General features: G+C 38.4%; 1 protein-coding gene across 1 annotated transcript in view; it reads right to left on the reverse strand.

Moving 5' to 3' along the window:
• GRXCR1 (glutaredoxin and cysteine rich domain containing 1) overlaps positions 1 to 13,228 on the reverse strand; it is a gene marked incomplete at its 5' end in the record, with an annotated part of 39,340 nt that extends 26,112 nt beyond the window's left edge. The window contains one exon of the mRNA XM_080588822.1: positions 12,782 to 13,228. Coding sequence (XP_080444948.1) covers positions 12,782 to 13,228 — 447 coding nt within the window. The remainder of the gene's footprint in view (positions 1 to 12,781) is intronic.
• Positions 13,229 to 18,446: the final 5,218 nt, after the last annotated feature.

The following is an 18,446-nucleotide window of genomic DNA, read 5'->3' on the forward strand; positions in this document are numbered from 1 at the left end:
TTTCTGTCAAAAGTTATTTATTTTTTTACTGTATTCCTGTGAATGGCAACTGGCCATTGCACTGGCATCTTGAAACTCACAAGTGTTGAGCAAAACTGGGAAACCAGCACCCTCCTGGCATGCATAGCTTTCATTTCCAAACTTCTGCCATTTATGTGGAAAATGATTCCCTTTTTCTTTCCCACTGTTCTGTACAATTTAAATACTACCTGAAGATGTTACTCATCTGGGCTGAGATAAAAACAGGCTATTCTGTAATGAGTTGGAGTTGTCATTTGTACTTCACAGTTAAAGAAAATGCAAATAATTCTTCAGGTGCACAGTGAGCATTCCCTCCCCCAGGACCATGAAGCACTTTGCCTCCGCTAATGAATGTTCCACAAGTCTCTGAATGAGACAAAGAGCAAAGCTGAGCAATGCTTAGCTTGACAAAATGCTGATGAAGTGCTGACTCGGTCCTTGCTCCACAACAACAGAGAGCCTTATCACTCAATACACGGAAGTGATGAACAGGAATCTCTTCAAGTTATAGCACTACTTAGTTCTGTATTAGCACTGAGAGATAAAGGATCGTGTTTCCCTGCTAAATTACCTAACATAATTGGAACAATGCTCTCAGCTATATCTTCATTACTTAATAATATCTAGAACTTTGGTACTTTCATCTTCAAACTCTGAGTAGTTAATTACTCATTATACACTCAATCTTTGTTTCTTTAAATTAAAGAGCCATATGCATTGCACACGTAAGGTGCTTCATTCCTTTTCTTATTGAATGGATTCCAAAACCAAAGGCAGAGATGGAGATTTTTATGCAGACAAAAAGGATGCAACTCCTAGACAGCATAAATATACTAGCTCTGCCCTGGAATAACCCTTACTGTTATTCCTAGCTTTGATGTAAAAAGGTACAGATGACTCATCCACCATTTCTGTGTGAGAAAAGTAGATTATATCTCAGTGCAGCACAGTTATAGGTTTCTTGTTGGACAAAAAAAAATAAGTTGTAGGCTTTTTTTGTCTTTTTTTTTTTTTAACTAAATAGATAAAATGTCTGAAAATCAGAATATTACAGGTTGTATGCTTCAAATGAATACCCCAACCTGTTAGGCAAAATAGCTGTCAATGTAGGTGTTCTGTATATATCACATCTGTAGTTGGTGAAATTTTTTTAGCAGGGACAGCTTAAGCAGCTTTATGCTCTAGTCAAAATCAGGATTTGGTCCAGAGATGTATAGTTTTAAAATAAAACATACATTTTTATTCTTACAATTGTATTTTCCTATAATAATGTACTTATAATAGGGATATAATCTATATCATGTCATGTAGTTAAATGTGTTGTGGTCAAAGAATATGAATAGAAATGGAGATGCTGGGGTGATTTAAGTTAGCTATCTGCTTTTCTTTTGGAGCAACATTTCCCTGTCTCCTTTGCATAGATATTATTTAATCCCCTAAAAATAAAATAAAATTTAAAATAAAAAATGGTAAAAACATTTATTCTAATATCGTATCACGTCTTCAAGCAATGTTGAAACTCCGTACTGATTACATTTCTGCTTTTTGCATAATTTTCTACTAATATGATAATTGATACAGGATGAAAGAATGGTCAGAAAGTTCACTTGGCATCTTTTCTTCTTTGTCAATTCTTGCCCTTTTCTGTTGTGACTTTAATAGAGAGCTGCAAGAGAGGCTGAGATAAAACTACCTGTTGGAAGGAACTGCTTCTTTCAAGGCTGCTCCCAGTTAGTGGCAAAAAAAAAATAAAAAAAAAAATAGACTGTCTCTTGTATCCAGATGCAAATCCTGAGCTGTAAAAGTGCCCTTCCACTCTGCAGTCTCTTACATGAAGATCCATGAGAACATCATGCACCAAGTAGATTTTCAAAAGGCCTGACCACCTGGCAGTCGCAAAAATCTTAGCCACCATAGCAAAATTTCACAGACATTTAAATGAATCTATTTTCTGAACAGGTAATTTAGGAGCTGCCATCTCTTTTAAATCTTCATGAGAGCTTAAGCTTGGACTTGGAGGGACTGAGTAGATGGTTATATTGTTGGACAATGGTGGGATTTAGAAGAACAACTGACTTCTCCATTACACATTTGGAAATCTGATTGAAAACATCAGCCAACACCTGGAAAGGGAAGTTCTCAAGATGCAGATTAAGATCTGCAATAGCTGGAACGAAGTCTAGCAATAATGGTTAAATCAGTCATTATTCCCTTCTTTAATCAGGGAAGAATGTTTCCTGTCTCTTGTGGCATTCTGCATTTGAATACCAATGAAATGCTTCACAGATGCCTGTGTGGGAAGGGTGAGTCCTTTGCATTTAGGTGCAGTACACCAAGAGCAGGATGTGAGCAGCTGGGCAGGAAAAGAACACATTTTCTTTTAAAATCTGCAATTGTGCATGCATGTTTAGAAACTGTCCACTTTCTGATGTACATGCACAAGTTGCATGGGGAAATACATTTTTATTAAACAATATTGCACAACTGTTAAAATTCATTAAAATATTAGCAATCAGTGGCATTCCAAAAAGCTTACCAGGGTCAATCCCAAAGAAACATTTTTTTTGCCTTTGCACCAGCATTGTCTGATTTGTCAGTGCAGAAGATAACACTGCATTTTGTTATAAACTTGTGCAGTTATTGGCCAGTAAGCTTTCCCATATTTCTTTCTGACGAGGGGAGGAAGAGTGAGTTTTCATGTGACATTTCTGTGGTATAGAAGACATACTTCTCTGACATTATTGATGGATGGTGTCTCTAGATAGAGTTCCAAAGCAAAATTGTGCTAAGGTTGTTAAAATGTTTTCCACAATTCATACTAGCAATATAGATGGCTTTTCTGTCATCTTTCTTGTCATGTGTGAAATAAGTCTTTACCTCACTGACTCCAGTTGCTCGCCTGTGACCATTTCTGTTGCTTTGTATGATGGAGGTTGTAAAGACTTGTACTGTGGCCAGCTCTCTACAATATGACTAACTGTTCCAAGCAAAAGCACAGGACTGCCTCTTTGGTTGGGAAGCTATATTTTTCCTACTCCTTTTCAAAATCAACAGGCTGGGGATGTTGTCTTAATTACTATTTACCTTATAAGATGTAGAAAATTTTAGCAAGATTTGACTTTCATGCTTTGTAATATCTAGCACTGGATGTTGCAGCAATGAAGAGGGTTTTCATGCATGAAAGTCAAACCTTTTTCTCTCTGGCTGCAAATTACATTCTTAAGCATATTTTATTGCACTTTAGCTACCAACTTATGGCGCTGCTGAACATTACAGTCACGGGCTAAAGCTCCAGCCACAAAAAGAAGTACTTCTTTAACCACTTCTTTCTTTCAAACTGTTAATCACGAACCTTGTGTTGGTGTAGTGTGTAATAAACTGTCAACAGTACTAGACAAATGTCAGAGCAGACCAGAACAGTCTAGCAAGCATTACCTGCAAAAAAAGATGGTTTCACTTCTTCTCTCTTAAGAAAGGAGATGACACGTACATGACAATTAAATTGGCAGCAGGTGACTCCTGAAATGTGTTTTTGGTCAACTACTAAAATACACTTTACTTGGGTCATTGTAACAGAGTACCAATAAAGCATGTGCATATTTAAAGTTGACTAGCTAGTCTTTGCAAATACTAATGTTTCAAAGGGTTTCTGAATCCTAGTTCAGATCTGAAGTAGTTCTGAGATCTGTAAATTACATGGAATCGTAATGTAATTAACTTGTTAATAAGTATTTTTGTTAATGCCTGTTATGGCATGAAATGAAAACCACCAGTACACACCTGCAGAACCATACCACTAAGGTGAAGAAAATTTCTAACTCTTTGAAGCTAACGTTTTTTGAAAGAAATGAGCTCTATCCTCATTATTAGCATATTTTTACAATTGCACAACTGTACTGCTGTGCAAACTAGTGACAAATTGGCCCACTCTAGCAAAATCACAGAATCACAAAATAGAGGTTGGAAGTGACATCTAAAGGTCATCTAGTCCAACCCCCCTACCTAGCAGGATCACCTAGAGCACATTGCGCAGGATGGCATCCAGGCGGGTTTTGAATATCTCCAGAGAAGGAGACTCCACAATCTCTCTGGGCAGCCTGTCTCAGTGCTCTCTCACCCTCACAGTAAAGAAGTGCCCTCTCATATTCAACCGGAACCGCCTGTGCTTCAGTTTGTGCCCATTGCCTCTTGTCCTGTCTCTGGGCACAACTGAAAAAAGACAGGCTTGACACCCTCCCCTCATATATTTATGCAGACTGATGAGGTCTCCCCTCAGTCTTCTCTTTTCCAGGATAAACAGGCCCAGTTCTCTCATCCTGTCCGCATACAACAGGTGCTCCAGCCCTTTAATCATGCTACTAGCCCTAAAATATTTGCTTCCATGTTTGCAAATGTAACTAAAATATACCTCACCTAAGACAACCAGGTGCAATGAGGACCCTTAAATATCTGGTTGCAAGGTGGTTTATTTGCACATAATCATTAGATGTAAATAAACAAGACTGATGCTAGTAACTAAGCATATAGGATGGTTCGTATTTGTAGAAAACTGTATTTCAACTTTCAGCTTTAAGTGTTCCACAGACTTCATTTGTCCTGTGTCAAAGGATGAAGACATTTATGGGCAAGAGGACACAGCAAATGAGCTAGCAGGCAGCGTGTTGTACCATATCAAAGAAGAGGGAATAACCTAAACTCTTCTTGATGGTCCTAGTTTTAAGAATACTTTAAAAGTAATTTTTTCCTAAATGTCCTCCTGAGTTACTGATTTGAGCTTCATAGACAAAAAAAAAAAAAAAAAAGAAAAAAAAGAGTTATTGCTGCTAATTAACATTTAATACTAACCAGTTCATCATTTTATCTCTGTTATAAGAGGCCAACTCTCAGAAAAACAAATTTCATACTGTTAGAATAAGTAGAAAGAACTTCAGCACTAATGTCCTAAGAATTTTTTGGTAAGCAGTTTACTTAATATTACTCTTTTTCAGTCAAAAATAAGGTCAGCTTAAAGGAAGAAGAGGCATTTTCCACATTCATTCAAAGGCTGAGCACCTTCTTGAGCAGCTCTGCAGTGACATTATGTAAGAATACCAGAGCTGCAACTGGGCTCAGCACCAGTGTTCATCTAGTATTCCAGGTCACCTACCAGACAGATAATTAAGAGAGGATGGAAAGCATATATGACATTTCCTCCCAATACTCTCTAAGTTTATGATTCTTTTCAGCTCAGAGAATTTCCTGAGGGCAACATTTTTAGGAATACTGCTTAGTACAACCAGGAGGGACTTTTTTCCATTTGGCATATGTGTTCATTGCCTGAGAACAAGCACATTAGTTCTTTCTTTCAAAACGAAAGCAAATGCTTTTGGTTTTGGTTTGTTTGTTTGTTTGTTTGTTTTTTCATATTTAAAGGGGGGCAGAGAGTGGCAGAACATGGTTACGTGCAGTCTCTCAGGTCTTGTCTACCTGGATTCAGTCTGCTCTCTACCTCCTGTCCCTGACAAGTAAGTCACAGGTTCCAAGCTTTTCCAGGACACTTTCTTGCTGTAGTAATGCCATCACCTTATAATGTGTAAGACTGGAGAGAGAGAGAGACAGAAATGGGAGTCAAGTATAGTATTTGGGATGACAAGTAGAGAGTCAGCAAGCCTGTCCCCCACTCACACTCCAGCAACTTATTCACGCTGTCTTATGACTGCTTAACTCAAAGTACTACTCCCACCACTACCTCCTGCAGACACGTTTTGTAACAAAGCAGCATCTGCTTATGTACATTTCGTGTAGGATCTGATCCACCAGGCATGCTCAGAGGACACCTACTGCATCAAGCCCAGCAGGTGAGACAGGCAAAGGAATGCCTATTTTGTGGTTCCCACAGGACATGAGTAGGAGGTACCTGTCACGTCCTGTCAATACCAAGATAATGAGGCACATGGCCAAGGCAGATCATTAGTCAAAATTTCATTAATAAAAGTTGTTTTTTTTGCCTTTGAGACAAGGTGGCAACAAAAGAGGGGTTTGGGAAATCCATTTAGTTGTAAGACCTTATTCAGAAGCCTATCTTTTTGTGAACCTATACCCAAAGTCTTGGTTCATTCTAATACTGCATATATGTATTCCATATATAAGTATTCACTGCAGTATAAGCATATCTTCTTTGCTCTGCCCTTTGTTATGCAAAGGATAAAGCCTGGGGGTGAAGCTTATTAATAAATCACTCTGCTTGGGAAAGTAGCCACATGGTGTAGACTTCACAGAGCGAAAAATGTAATTGTGTTGTCCCTCATAGCCCAGGGCAACAACTCTGCTTTTTCCTATAGGCTGCTCACTCTGCTTGGACCACAGGCACTTAGACTCCAGCTGAGGTGAGTCTGAGACTCTGTTCAGTAGCAGTTAGTTCTTAGAAGTTGCTTTCTATCAGCAGAAGAGAGAAGGTGCAAAGTGCAAAATGATCTCCCCACTGCTGCCCCCATCCTGCCAGAGTCTAGCTGTACATGAGACTCAAGTGTCAAGGGCGTTCACAGGCCCGTGCTAGGAAGTGCCAATAAAGTCTCTGTTTCAGGGAAGGCTGGAGTGCACGGATAAGCCTGTCGAGGTTCAAAACTGCACCACTCACATCAGTGATGCCTGACTTCTGCTGCAAAATGCACAAAGGCTGGCTCTCAGTTGCCTTGCATTTTGTGATCTTTGTGATCCTGTCTACCTGTGCTAAATGAATAAAAATAGTACAACCAGTGAGGAAATGCCAGTTCAGTTTTATAACATTTTGCACTCATCTGCAAATGTAGGTGTGATTCCAGAAGCAAAGTACATGCTTATCTGAAGCAGAGCCATATATTTACACTGAGCAGAAAGGTTTAATTGTCTGAACTGTCTATGGGGTTTGCCTCTGCTTGAGACACCTGAGTGTCTCAAGAACACAAACTTCTTTTATGGATCCTTTGTTGGGATCAAAACATATCAGAACAAGAGTAATTTTGAGGCCATACAGTGTTCTGGCATGTTGGACAGACATCCAGGGCATGATGATCAGACTGCTAGAACAAAAGCCCAGTGGTTTTTTCTTCAGTTATTGATTCAATCTCGAAGAGGTGATAAATGTAACCATGGTTTTGTTGCTTAGCTTTCCAACGTTGAGTACATTGAAAAATCAAGACATTCTTACCTATAGTCTTTTCAAACTCAAAGTTTGTATATAACTTTAAGAAGTTTAGATAGTTTAGAGTCTGTTTACACATTGTCTAAGTCGAATATGTATTTCAAGTTCAGTAACAGCAAATACTAAAATATCATGAACATACTAATAATAGACTTGCCTGAGTTCAGTGCTTTATAGCTGATTTATAGGAGAATATGAAAGCTGATTTATAGGACAATGTGATAACAATATTAATATCCTAAGTACTGACCAATCCCAGGCTCCTCTTAAAAAATGACAGACCTGAACATCTGTCTTTTTGAATCAGTATGGCTGTTCAGCAACCAGCTCTGGAAATGACCATTTTTAGCCATCACTTAATCAACTGAATTAATTGAATCACTGTCCCAAGTGTTGTGGTTAAAGATAAAAACACTTAGGAAGGTACAAAGGAAGAGGTGAACAGACAGTATGACCATTCCAGCGGTGATCCAGGTGACCTGCTAACACTGAATTTTCTGTAAAAAATACTTTTTTTGTACTCATTTGACTCACTGTAATTATAACTTTTCCTATTCTTAGGTGGATTTCAGTGCTACACTGCTCAATACTTAGTTTTCCAGATTCATGAACACTAAGAACAAACACTGGAACTTTATATCTCAGAGTAGGTACCTACAACTCACTGGGGGGGCAAAAACTGTGGCTTTAATTTATGAGCAGGTTTCCCTGACATTGCTATTGGCAGGTACTGAGAATCCAGCATGTCAATTCCTTCTGCAAACTATGCCTGTTTGGGAGTCACAGGACAGTGTCTATGAACTAAGAATATGAAGGAAAAGTTCAGGAGGCCTCTAACAAACGTAGTCCAGTCCTAGCAGAAGTTTCTGAGTTCAGAGAGTCCAATGATGCTGGAGAGCCAGGAGCACAACCAGCACTGACCATCCACCAAAGAAGCGTGGAGGGGAATGATGTTACATCATGACTTCTCCAGTAAAACCACAGACATCTTGCTCCCTCTTCTGCCCCATACTTTTGGGGATTGCAGTGATACACTTCAGAGGACAGAGCGATATACAGTGTGCCACCCAACCTAAGGCCTTTGCTTTTACTGTTACACCAGAAACATTCTTATCAGTACTTCGCAGCATCTGCCTTCTTTGGAACACTGTTGCTTTTGTGCCTGTTTTTCATTTTATTTTCTCTGTGTCTTGGCATTAGCCATCCCTTCTGGTTTTGTGAGCTTTGCATGTATTGTAGCGTGTTCACTTCTCCAGATCACTAACAAGCAAAGAGAGACGGCAACGAGTTTAACCACTCCAGAAGCTTTCCTTCTCTTAACAAACTCTACCCGATTCTTAACTCTACCTGATTCTTCTTTCCCATCTCTCTCTTTAAATATTAATAAGCTAATCCTTTATCTAGCTGAATATTGACTTGCACTTTGTAACGTTAAATGTTAGCTCTACCTGTGATACTGCACTGGAAAATATCATAAAGACCAAACACATTATGTCTGTCTCTTCATCCATATGCATTCTGATGCAATGTTCAGAAAGGCATTAATCAGGTCTGTTAACCAGGCCTGCCCTTCCATAACAGACGTCAGCAGGCCCTGCCTGGGAATGAGATCTGTAGCTAATTTAGCAGAAAGTGACCTTTCAGAGCATACTGGAAGGCCAGTGGAGTGTGTAAGTGTGGAATTAGAGGAAAGGATCTGTGCTGAAACTAGGAATGAGGGGAGACCTGTGTGAAAGCTCTGGCTGAGCTCCATTGCTGTGCACAGTGCACAACAGTGTCTCGCATGAAATGAACATTGCACTACTTAGCAATATACCGAGCAACCCAAGGATTTTTGCTCTGCATCATCTGGAAGCCATCACAGGGACAGCCTGTTCTGACACACACTCACATATACACACACAAAGTAATTATGAAGAGAATTACATTTATTTCAAGGAAATAAGTATCATTTCTGTTCTGCTTTTTATGGGAAAATATAGGATGCATTCAAACCTATTCACATGTTAACAATGTTCAGGTTTAAGTATTAGAAAACAAACACTTTAGTCATATGCTGAAGAAAATAATTACTTTATATGTGCCGAGAAAGAGCTTATGCCCCTGTTGCAATCAGAAAGTCACTTCCCCAGCTCCGGAGCTGCCAGTGTGGTCAGATTCAGTGTTTCAGTGAAGATAATTTAACTCATGCTGAGAAGGTGGATGAACAGGGAGACCAGGAGCTCCTGGTCTTTTCCTTTAATCAGGGTTTTGAACTGTGATCATTTCTCATGGATAAAATATTTCTGACTATGTGACCACTGTAGCGTCAGCCTGTACGAATGAGCCAAGGCCACCCCTCAGGTCCCAAGTGAGGTGGATTTGCCTGCTGCATGGGCCAGGCTGGACATGGTGGTGGGCCAGGCTGGACATGGTGGTGGGACAGACTGGACACCGGGGAGACCCAGCAGCCTGGCTGCTCCAGGGGATGGTTGCTATGGGAATGTTCTCCTTGTGGCATTGCCCCTAGAAGGAAAAGGCTGGAGGGGTTGTCATGGAAACCCTGTTCCCATAAACTGGGCTGATGTCTTCCTGCATTTTCATCCCTAACATGTCCTACCATGGAGCAGAGATGCTACCTCAGACACATGTTTCTCTGCCCCACACCATCCCCACAGCTGTGCCATCCCCAGCTGCACATGGATGCTCCTGCTGGGCTCCCCAGGCTCCTCCCAGGGGGAAGGGAGACAGACCTCCTACTGTCACCATGCCACAGCAGCTCATGTCCAGGGACAGTCATCAGACAGTCTAATACATGGGACCTAATTCTTCTTAAGAAATGCCTGAAATTGGAATTTGGTGGCTGTGCTGGCAATGGAAGTGTTTGGCATGTGGTTGCAGGAAGATGTTGCTGGGTCTGCACATCTATTTGGTGGTATATATACATTCTCAGGCCAAGATTGTGTCATACAATAAAAATAGCTGCATTTTTTTTTCCTCTACAAATACTGCCTGTATGCCTCACGGTATTCACATTCCCCAAAACTCCAGAAGAAGTGAGGTTTCTGGATGAGACTGTTATGGGAAGGAGCTCTCTAAACCAATTCTGTAGAAAGGCTGTAGTTAGTCAATGTGGAAAAAATATTCAAAAAGACAAGTATTCCACGGAATATTCAAATACATAGAAGTGCTTTTATCACAGGTATACTAGAAGTTTTTCTGAACACCAAACATCAAAGATCTTGACTGTGTGACTTAAGGCCCATTTAATAAATCCCTGTTTATCCCCAGAATATCTGAGTAAATTGACTTATTTTAAGGGACAGTTGGACTTAATCTTTGCAGGTCCCTTCCAACTGAACTATTCTATTCTATTCTATTCTATTCTATTCTATTCTATTCTATTCTATTCTATTCTATTCTATTCTATTCTATTCTATTCTATTCTAGATAATAGGATAATAGAGGTGGGCAGATGTAGTCTGAAGAATCTTAATACTGACATTGCTGAAAAACTCCAACAAGAAACTACTTTCAGAGTCACAGGACACTGACACATACACAGTACGTGGCTTCTTGCATGCACATTTTAGTTAATGAGTGATCTGTTAAAAAATAAATCACAAATGTTTGCATTCAAGAATTTATCAGTACTCAGGATTTAGGACTGCCAGGAGGTCATGAACATACTTTGAGATGACAACCACCTGCTTTGACACTGATTCTGAGAATTTTTTGATGAGGTCACCTACTGCTGAATCAACAAAGGGGCAGAAACAGGCTCTTGTTAAGGATGAGATTCCATATATATCTTTGCTATTGTTATACATCTGCTGTTGCTTACCCAAGGGAAGCAAAACATGTAACTGCAGATGGTCTCACATAATCAAGTGAACTTAGGAAAATGCCCAGGTCAAGGGATTTTGAGTCCTATCTTTTTACAGAGACATATATATATCTTAATATATTTCTGAATGCAGAACTCTTGTTGCTCTCTAAGCGGTATTAATGCACAATTAACTGTATGGAAAATACCTACAGAAAACTAGAAATTACCCTACAATGTTATCCTAACATAGGATTCTCCATTTGTAGCTAGACATAGTATGATCTTATTTCACATCCGGATCAGGCCATTTCCAATCAGCCCCAAAGAAAACTTACATGTTTTGCTCTTCTGTGTGCTCACCATGTAGCACAGAAAATTGTATCATAATATGACAAAAGATATGCAAACAAACACTCATTTTCACTGGACTTCAAACTTTATCTCTAAGGAAACTGGATCTTGTAGAAAAATAACATGGAGCAGTGTCTGGAATCAAGGTGGGAGAAGAACACAGACATGTCCCAGCTAACACTTCTTAACTCATATCTGATTAGAAAATGTCCCCAGTGAGTTTGTTACAAATTTTGTCAGAGTGGGGAACTCGAGGGCAAAGTTTTCAGTGAGTAGCTTGAAAGAAAGCAAGCTCTCTGAGTGCTCTGTGATATAAAGAACAAAACACAGACATTACAGATGATTCATCTTTGAAGAAAGAGCCATCTTGCACAGAAACATCAGTACTGACAAAAAGACTAGGTACAGCATAGGGGGTGAGTTCATATTCAGAAGCAAGAGAATACTAGTCCACAGCCATTCCTAAAGTATTATGAAATGACTTAGCTTCAAAGTAACAAAGAACTTTTAGAATATTTAATTTTAATGCAAAAAGCTATTGTTACTAATATCAAATTCCCCATGATTTAAAGCTGCATAAATTATTTTAAAAGAAGGCACTGAAGCCAACTATAGGCTAATTTAATAGATCATCATAATTCTGGGTTCTAACAAACTTTAGAGAGAGTTTGGTTGCATACCTGTTCTTTTGTTTGAATATTAATGACTGAAAGACCTGAATAGTTATGTAGATAAATTATATATATGAACTAAATTTTTTAGAACTTTATCTTGAATTTTCTGAGACCTGCTTTTCTCCGCCTAAGGGGTCAATGTGGCACATACTGTTTCAAATACAGATATTCTACTCCTTCAATAAAATGAATGGAAACCGACATTAATAAAAGAGACCTGTGACTAAGATTTCATTGCTCTGAAATTTTCATGTGGGAAAACAGTCATTGCTGCCATCCTGCATTTAATTTGATCTACTTTGCAGATTAAACACAATGGAATTTACAAGTATACATATTTACTTGTAGGGGACAGTAGATAGCATTGCAAACTCATTAGAACTAATACAATGGGGGTGGAAACATGACACATCCTTGTACAGATCCCCTGTACAGATCTTTGGTAAAGCCCCAGTTAATTCCTCTGTTTTGTTCCTTTCCTGGTCTTGATGTGAGAAGCACAATATACCCAATGCTGGTAAGCAAATTTTAGGTCAATTTTGAAAGAAAAATATCGCAGTCAGTTTGGAGTGTGGAGTCAGTGTGTACCAGAAAGAGCAATGAGATTGTGCTGAGCACGAGCAGCCAGCAGACAGCAAAGGGGATGAGGCAGAATTGAATCCAGAGCCTAAGAAATTGTCAGAGAGATCTGGACAAAGGAACAGAATAATGTGCAACATTAAAAGGGACAGATACTGGGCCTAGAGCCAGCTGTACTGCATCACTTACCTGAAATACTTTTGACAGATTGTCAAAGAGGGCTTGACCAGCGCTGACTTTGTGCTTGACACCTCTGACAGTGCCATTTTTGCTGAGAATATTGACTCGCTTTGTACCAAAACCCTTCTCTTTAGCAGCTCTGACTAAAATAAGCAAGTCATCCTGCTCGCTTTCATTTTCATCACACTCAGACCCGACGTGCCCATTCTGCTGCCCTTCCACCTCGCTCAGCCGGCTGGTCTGGTCAGTCTCCGAGCTACTGGCATATTCAGAGTCCAGCGAGTCAGTGGCCTCCCCATCAGCATAGACCTCCTTCAGCACCCTCCCGCTGTGAGAGGATGCCACGCGGAACCGAACCTTCCTCGACAGCCTCTCGCCTTCCGCCTTCACCTCGCTCTTAAACATCTTCTCTTCCACCGATATAAGCAGTTTGCATTGTTCCACTGTGGTGCCCATTGGATCTGCCAGTTTGTCACGCTTACCAACAATACCAGCACTGTTTCCTGCTGACAGGGGTTCTCATATTAAGCCAAAGAGGATCCCCAAGAACCTACACTGCTGTTTGGCGGTTAATAATGGATGTGTTTGTGCTATGGTTACCTTTAAACTAAAACCCGTAAAACGATATCTTCAATTAAATATTAAAGAGCCATTGTGTAGTTTTTAGCACTAAAGAAGAAAGGGAGAAATTATATTCATTGAATAAAAATTCAAACCCACCCATGATGAACCCAATAACAGATATTATATGAGTTTATATAAATGTAATTTTTTTTTGCTGAGGAAGGCAAAAAGGAAGAAAGAGCTTTCCACAAGATTTATAGAGTCACAGCTGCTCATGTACATGACACCTGAGGTGAAAATCACGAGTTTCAATACCGAAGAGGAGTCAATGATGGGCACATCTTTCATCATGACATTTCATTCACCTACCAGTCAGACCTCATTCGCCAGTTTCCTTTCTATATAAGCTTACAGAGATTAGGAGGGGAGCTATGACAGCACTTGGAGTTGCTGGCATTTTCACAAACTAACAGAGCAGTGGAGAAGCAATTAGTCTCAATTTGTTGCAGAATAACACAGTGATATTAAACAAAATTGAGCCACCGCTGTCATCAGACAGTAACTATGTTCTCTGTTCTGTTTTGGGTTTTCAGTGGGCTGGGATAAGGGAAAATGAACAGAAGAAGAGGAGAAAACTAATTAATTGGGGCAACATGTGTCAAACAAAAGAAATGTAGGATAAGATGGATTCCACAACAGGAGAAGCAAAACTGTTCCAAACACACTCCTTTCAGCTTCATTTCCCCCCAGACTCATAAATAATACATTGTTTCCTGAAATCTCTACCTTTCAGACAGGTGTAGGCAAGAAATGAGTCCCAAGATGCTCAGCCAACCCAGAATGGTAATGCCCATGATCATGAGCAGATGCAGAGCTTCAAGCATCTGAGGTTTTCTGGCCAAGATTTTAGAAATGCAGACTCGTATCTTTCATCAATTCAGTGGGAATTATTGCAGCTTTCTTTTGAACAAGAGACATGAAAATGCTGCAGTTCAGTCATGTTTCTTGTGAATAAATTATAAAATTACTTTTTTTCCATGTGCAAAATTGGAACACAATCTATTAGTAGCACTTCATAGCATTATTGGTTGCCACATTTCTTTCTGAAAGGGAAGGTCACAATATTATCAACTATATTTAATTCACTGTATTATCAACTATATTATCAACTACGTATAATTCACTATTATTATCAACTATTATTATTCACACACACACAAAAAAAATGTTAAGTAAAAATAATAAATTACAGGAGTTAAAATTAATCTTTCAGAGAAGAAAAACAGCTTGTGTCAAAGTCTGTACTGATATTGAATAAAGCTATAAGATACCTTGTAAAATTCAGTTTGGGGGGATGAGGTGAGTCACATTGATTGTAATATAGCTGCTTGCCTATAGGATATTTGACAAAAAATACTATTCATTATTACTAAAAACTGTCTTAGAATTAAGAGCATTTTGTAGCAGAATGGATGTTTCCAAATGTCTGTTATGAAATTATCTAAATAGGGATAGAAGGTACCTAAAGAAATCACTTACCAAGTTGCCTACTCCAAAGTTAACTATATCATTATATGCTGTGGTGTCTGAGTGATCTCAGAAATCTGCAGTAATTCAATTATTTTTAATATTTTAATTAAAAAAAATTCTAGTGCTTTGCAATGAATTGTCACTGTTTAAGAAAGCTGAGCTCCTATAACAAAAATATTTTTCACACTTTCATAACATTTTTAATCTCCTCCAATTGATGTTATACATTCTTTAACATAAAAACAATTTTATTCTCACTGCAGGCAATGGAAAAAGCTCCTAATGTCTGTATTGCAGAGAACTTAATGATACCTGAGTGATTTCAAAAGTTAATGTGACATCGAAGAAATGCAGAATTAAACTGTACTACATTCTAAAAATATTTCAAATACTGTTAACTACTTGTTCTCTACTAGTAGGAAATAAGCTCACCATTTATTTTCATGGCAATTCCATTACTCACTGGAAAATATTTTTGTTTCTGATTAAAAGAAAGAAACAAACAAAAAAAAACTACATGCACAGTTTTATCTGAAGGAAAACATGCAAGCACATTGGAGAATGCCCTTTGACAGGGGTGTCTACGCACATAAGGTTTCATCTTGACATTCCAGCTGCAGACCTTCTCTGAGCAAACGTGTCTTTTGGGGGCAAGTTCACATAACCAGCAGGAAACAGATTACAGGGACTTAACTGATTATATTCATGACATACGACTTCTGAGAGTTCAAAGAACTGAAATACACAGATTTGTACCATCTGCTGGGTGCATACTCTCAACAAACAGAATGGATAGAATTTGACTAAGCATCTCTGTCCCTCCTGGAGAATTAAATTTGTTAACTCCTGTAATAAATGCTGACACTAATCCCACTTACCCACTTTGCTGCTGCATCCTGCCAGCTGATATATTTCTGTTCCTCATTTCCTATTTCTCTATACAAAGTTATATTCATTCAAAGGATTATTTCTTTTAATGAGTGATATCCATTAAAATTAATCTGACAGTTTTTTTCAGTAATGACATACTTCTTACTTGTAATTATGAATTTTCTTGAAACATTTGGCTATTGTTGTTTTTGTTCCTTCTTCATCAACCTTCGATTAATTTGGGGCAAGGGGATCAGCAAGCATAAAGTCAAAGCACATGGAGAAAAAGTTATCACTACAGAGATTTCTCCTGTATAGAGAAGCATTCTGTAAGTGTAGGTACTACAGTTTTGTTGGTACTACAGCCATTCTTTGAGTCTGAAGAAGGAAGGAGACACAAGGAACTGGACAAGTCCACTAGCTTGATGTTGCTGCTAAATAATGCTTTCCAGTAAAATTCTCACAATTCAACTTTATTGCTAGTTTAAAGGAACAAAGAAAACGATGCTTTTGGTAGTTATTAACTTCCCTTTTTGGCATGAAGTTCAGATAACTGTACTGGAGGAAGCTTATGGGACATGTGCTGTACAGTGCAGCCTAAAAGACCAACATGTGTTCCCAGATAGACATCTGAGAATCTTCCACACTCCATGCAAAAAGGTACATGCAGTATGAAATCCATTGTATTTTCCTTCCATGACAGTAGAAAAAGTCCAACTAACTAGCTTAGCCTAAATACTTACCTTTTAAATTACTGAAATTAGGTCAAGTGAGGCAAATTATTTAGTGTTTTTAAGGAGGAATGATATTATGTCAAAAATTACTATTCTAACTGTATCAGGATGGAAGAAAAGAGAATAGAAAGAAGGTATGGTTTCATTTATAACCCTAACAATTTGTTTAATATGTAGACAACATCCACTTGTCAGTGTTCATCATATACATGCATATATTATATGTTTTTATTTCAGCAGATTATGCAAGCAGAGAATCTGTCCCACATAATTTATTTCTGTAAGTCTGGAGCACTACCAGCTTCATCTCAGAAACGGACCACACAACAACAAGATTTAACTGTAGTAAAATGTTTGAAAGGTAATCTAGGCAAGTGATTAAACAGCAAAGATTTGTTTTGTTTTGTTTTCCTGAAGAAATGTGGATTATACTATCAGAAACTACTATAAAAATAGACCTCATGACATTCCTGTTAGTAGAATAGAAGACCAAGGTAATAAAAAGATGCCAGAGTGAGTAGCATTAAAATACCAATGAAGTGGAAACTAAATCATGAAAATGAGACTTTTGGAAGAAAACAGATGTCCAAAGAAGAAATAAATCAGGTTGAAAACAGCAACTGTCTTCTTCATTTCTGAATATGTGATAATTTTAATAGAGTAGTTTACCCTGTGACAAAGTGTTATATTGTCTGTTTTGATGCACAGTGTAAGTGGGGCCATTTTGCTTTGTGTATTTGCAGGTTATTAAGTATATATAGCAAATCTGTAGGCTGATTTGATAGAATTTACACTGGTGTCATTCATCATTAGACAGATGGCATGAATTCACAGTGACACATCTTGTGATACTAATTTTTTTTTCACTCTACAAAGTCTGTTTGCAACTACCTCTAACTTTATTATACTGGTAGTAATCAGAAGCATATTGCTGAAATCCATAGCTGTTAATGCATAATTAAAACAGTTATCAGCACCCAGATACTCAAAAGACCTAGATTTCCCATCCATTGTTGGGAAGCGGGTAGCTTGGTTTGAAAATCTGAGCTTGTTCATTCCGTTACAAACAACTAATATTTGTGAATAATAACATCAAACGGGAAGCTTTAGAGATTACAGAAGTAGATGATTCGGATAATGAAGGATAAACATGTTGCTATCTGAGACAGATTTAGTGCATTTCCCACTTACTCAGAAAGGAATATTCCCATTTGCTAGCCTTGTAAAACATCTGCCTACTTTTCTGCAGGTCAAGGATAATATTTTAACTTTAGTAAAACTCAGAAGGACACACAGAGTATATATCCAGATACCCATCAGAGAGCTTGCATCTGGTCATTGTTTGTCAGGCATAGCAGCTGCTAAACAAAAATACTACAGATTAGAGCAGGCTGAGCAGACTGTTGCTATTATAATGTCTAATTATTCATATGACAAGTGCTTTACAGTGTCATTTCTTTTTGTTTGTAGGTTTTATTTAACTTCTGTTAAACACTTGATAGACAGAATGACAGGGCTTCTGTGTCTATATTTCTGTTTGCAATAGTGGGTTGGGTATGTTGGTTCAATTTATATAATGAAGGATTTAAATGAATGAGGAAATCAACACATGCTTCTAGGCTGTGCACACAAGTGCACAAGGAAGTAAGAGGATCTTTCTGTTATGGGATCTTTCTGCTACCCTTTTGGCCAGGGTAGCAGAAAGCCTTCATTTCCAAACTCTTTAGGGAGATATGCTTTATGTTATATCTGGAAAGGTATTCAAGAAATATCTGGAATTTGAAATTGACAGGCGTTTCAGCATAGTTCTTTCATTTCTGCTTTTTCCATGGTATATATCTGTAGGAGCCAGGCTGCTGGGTTAAATGCAGAAACAGTGGTTCATGAAAAGTTTCTGTCTTTATGAGGTAGTTCAACCTCTGCCGAAAACATATTTTGTTTATTTATTCTGAACAAAGTAAAAGGTCATTTCTTAA

This window comes from Anser brachyrhynchus (genome assembly GCF_964034855.1).
Source record: "Anser brachyrhynchus genome assembly, chromosome: 4".
Classification (NCBI taxonomy): Eukaryota; Metazoa; Chordata; class Aves; order Anseriformes; family Anatidae; genus Anser; species Anser brachyrhynchus.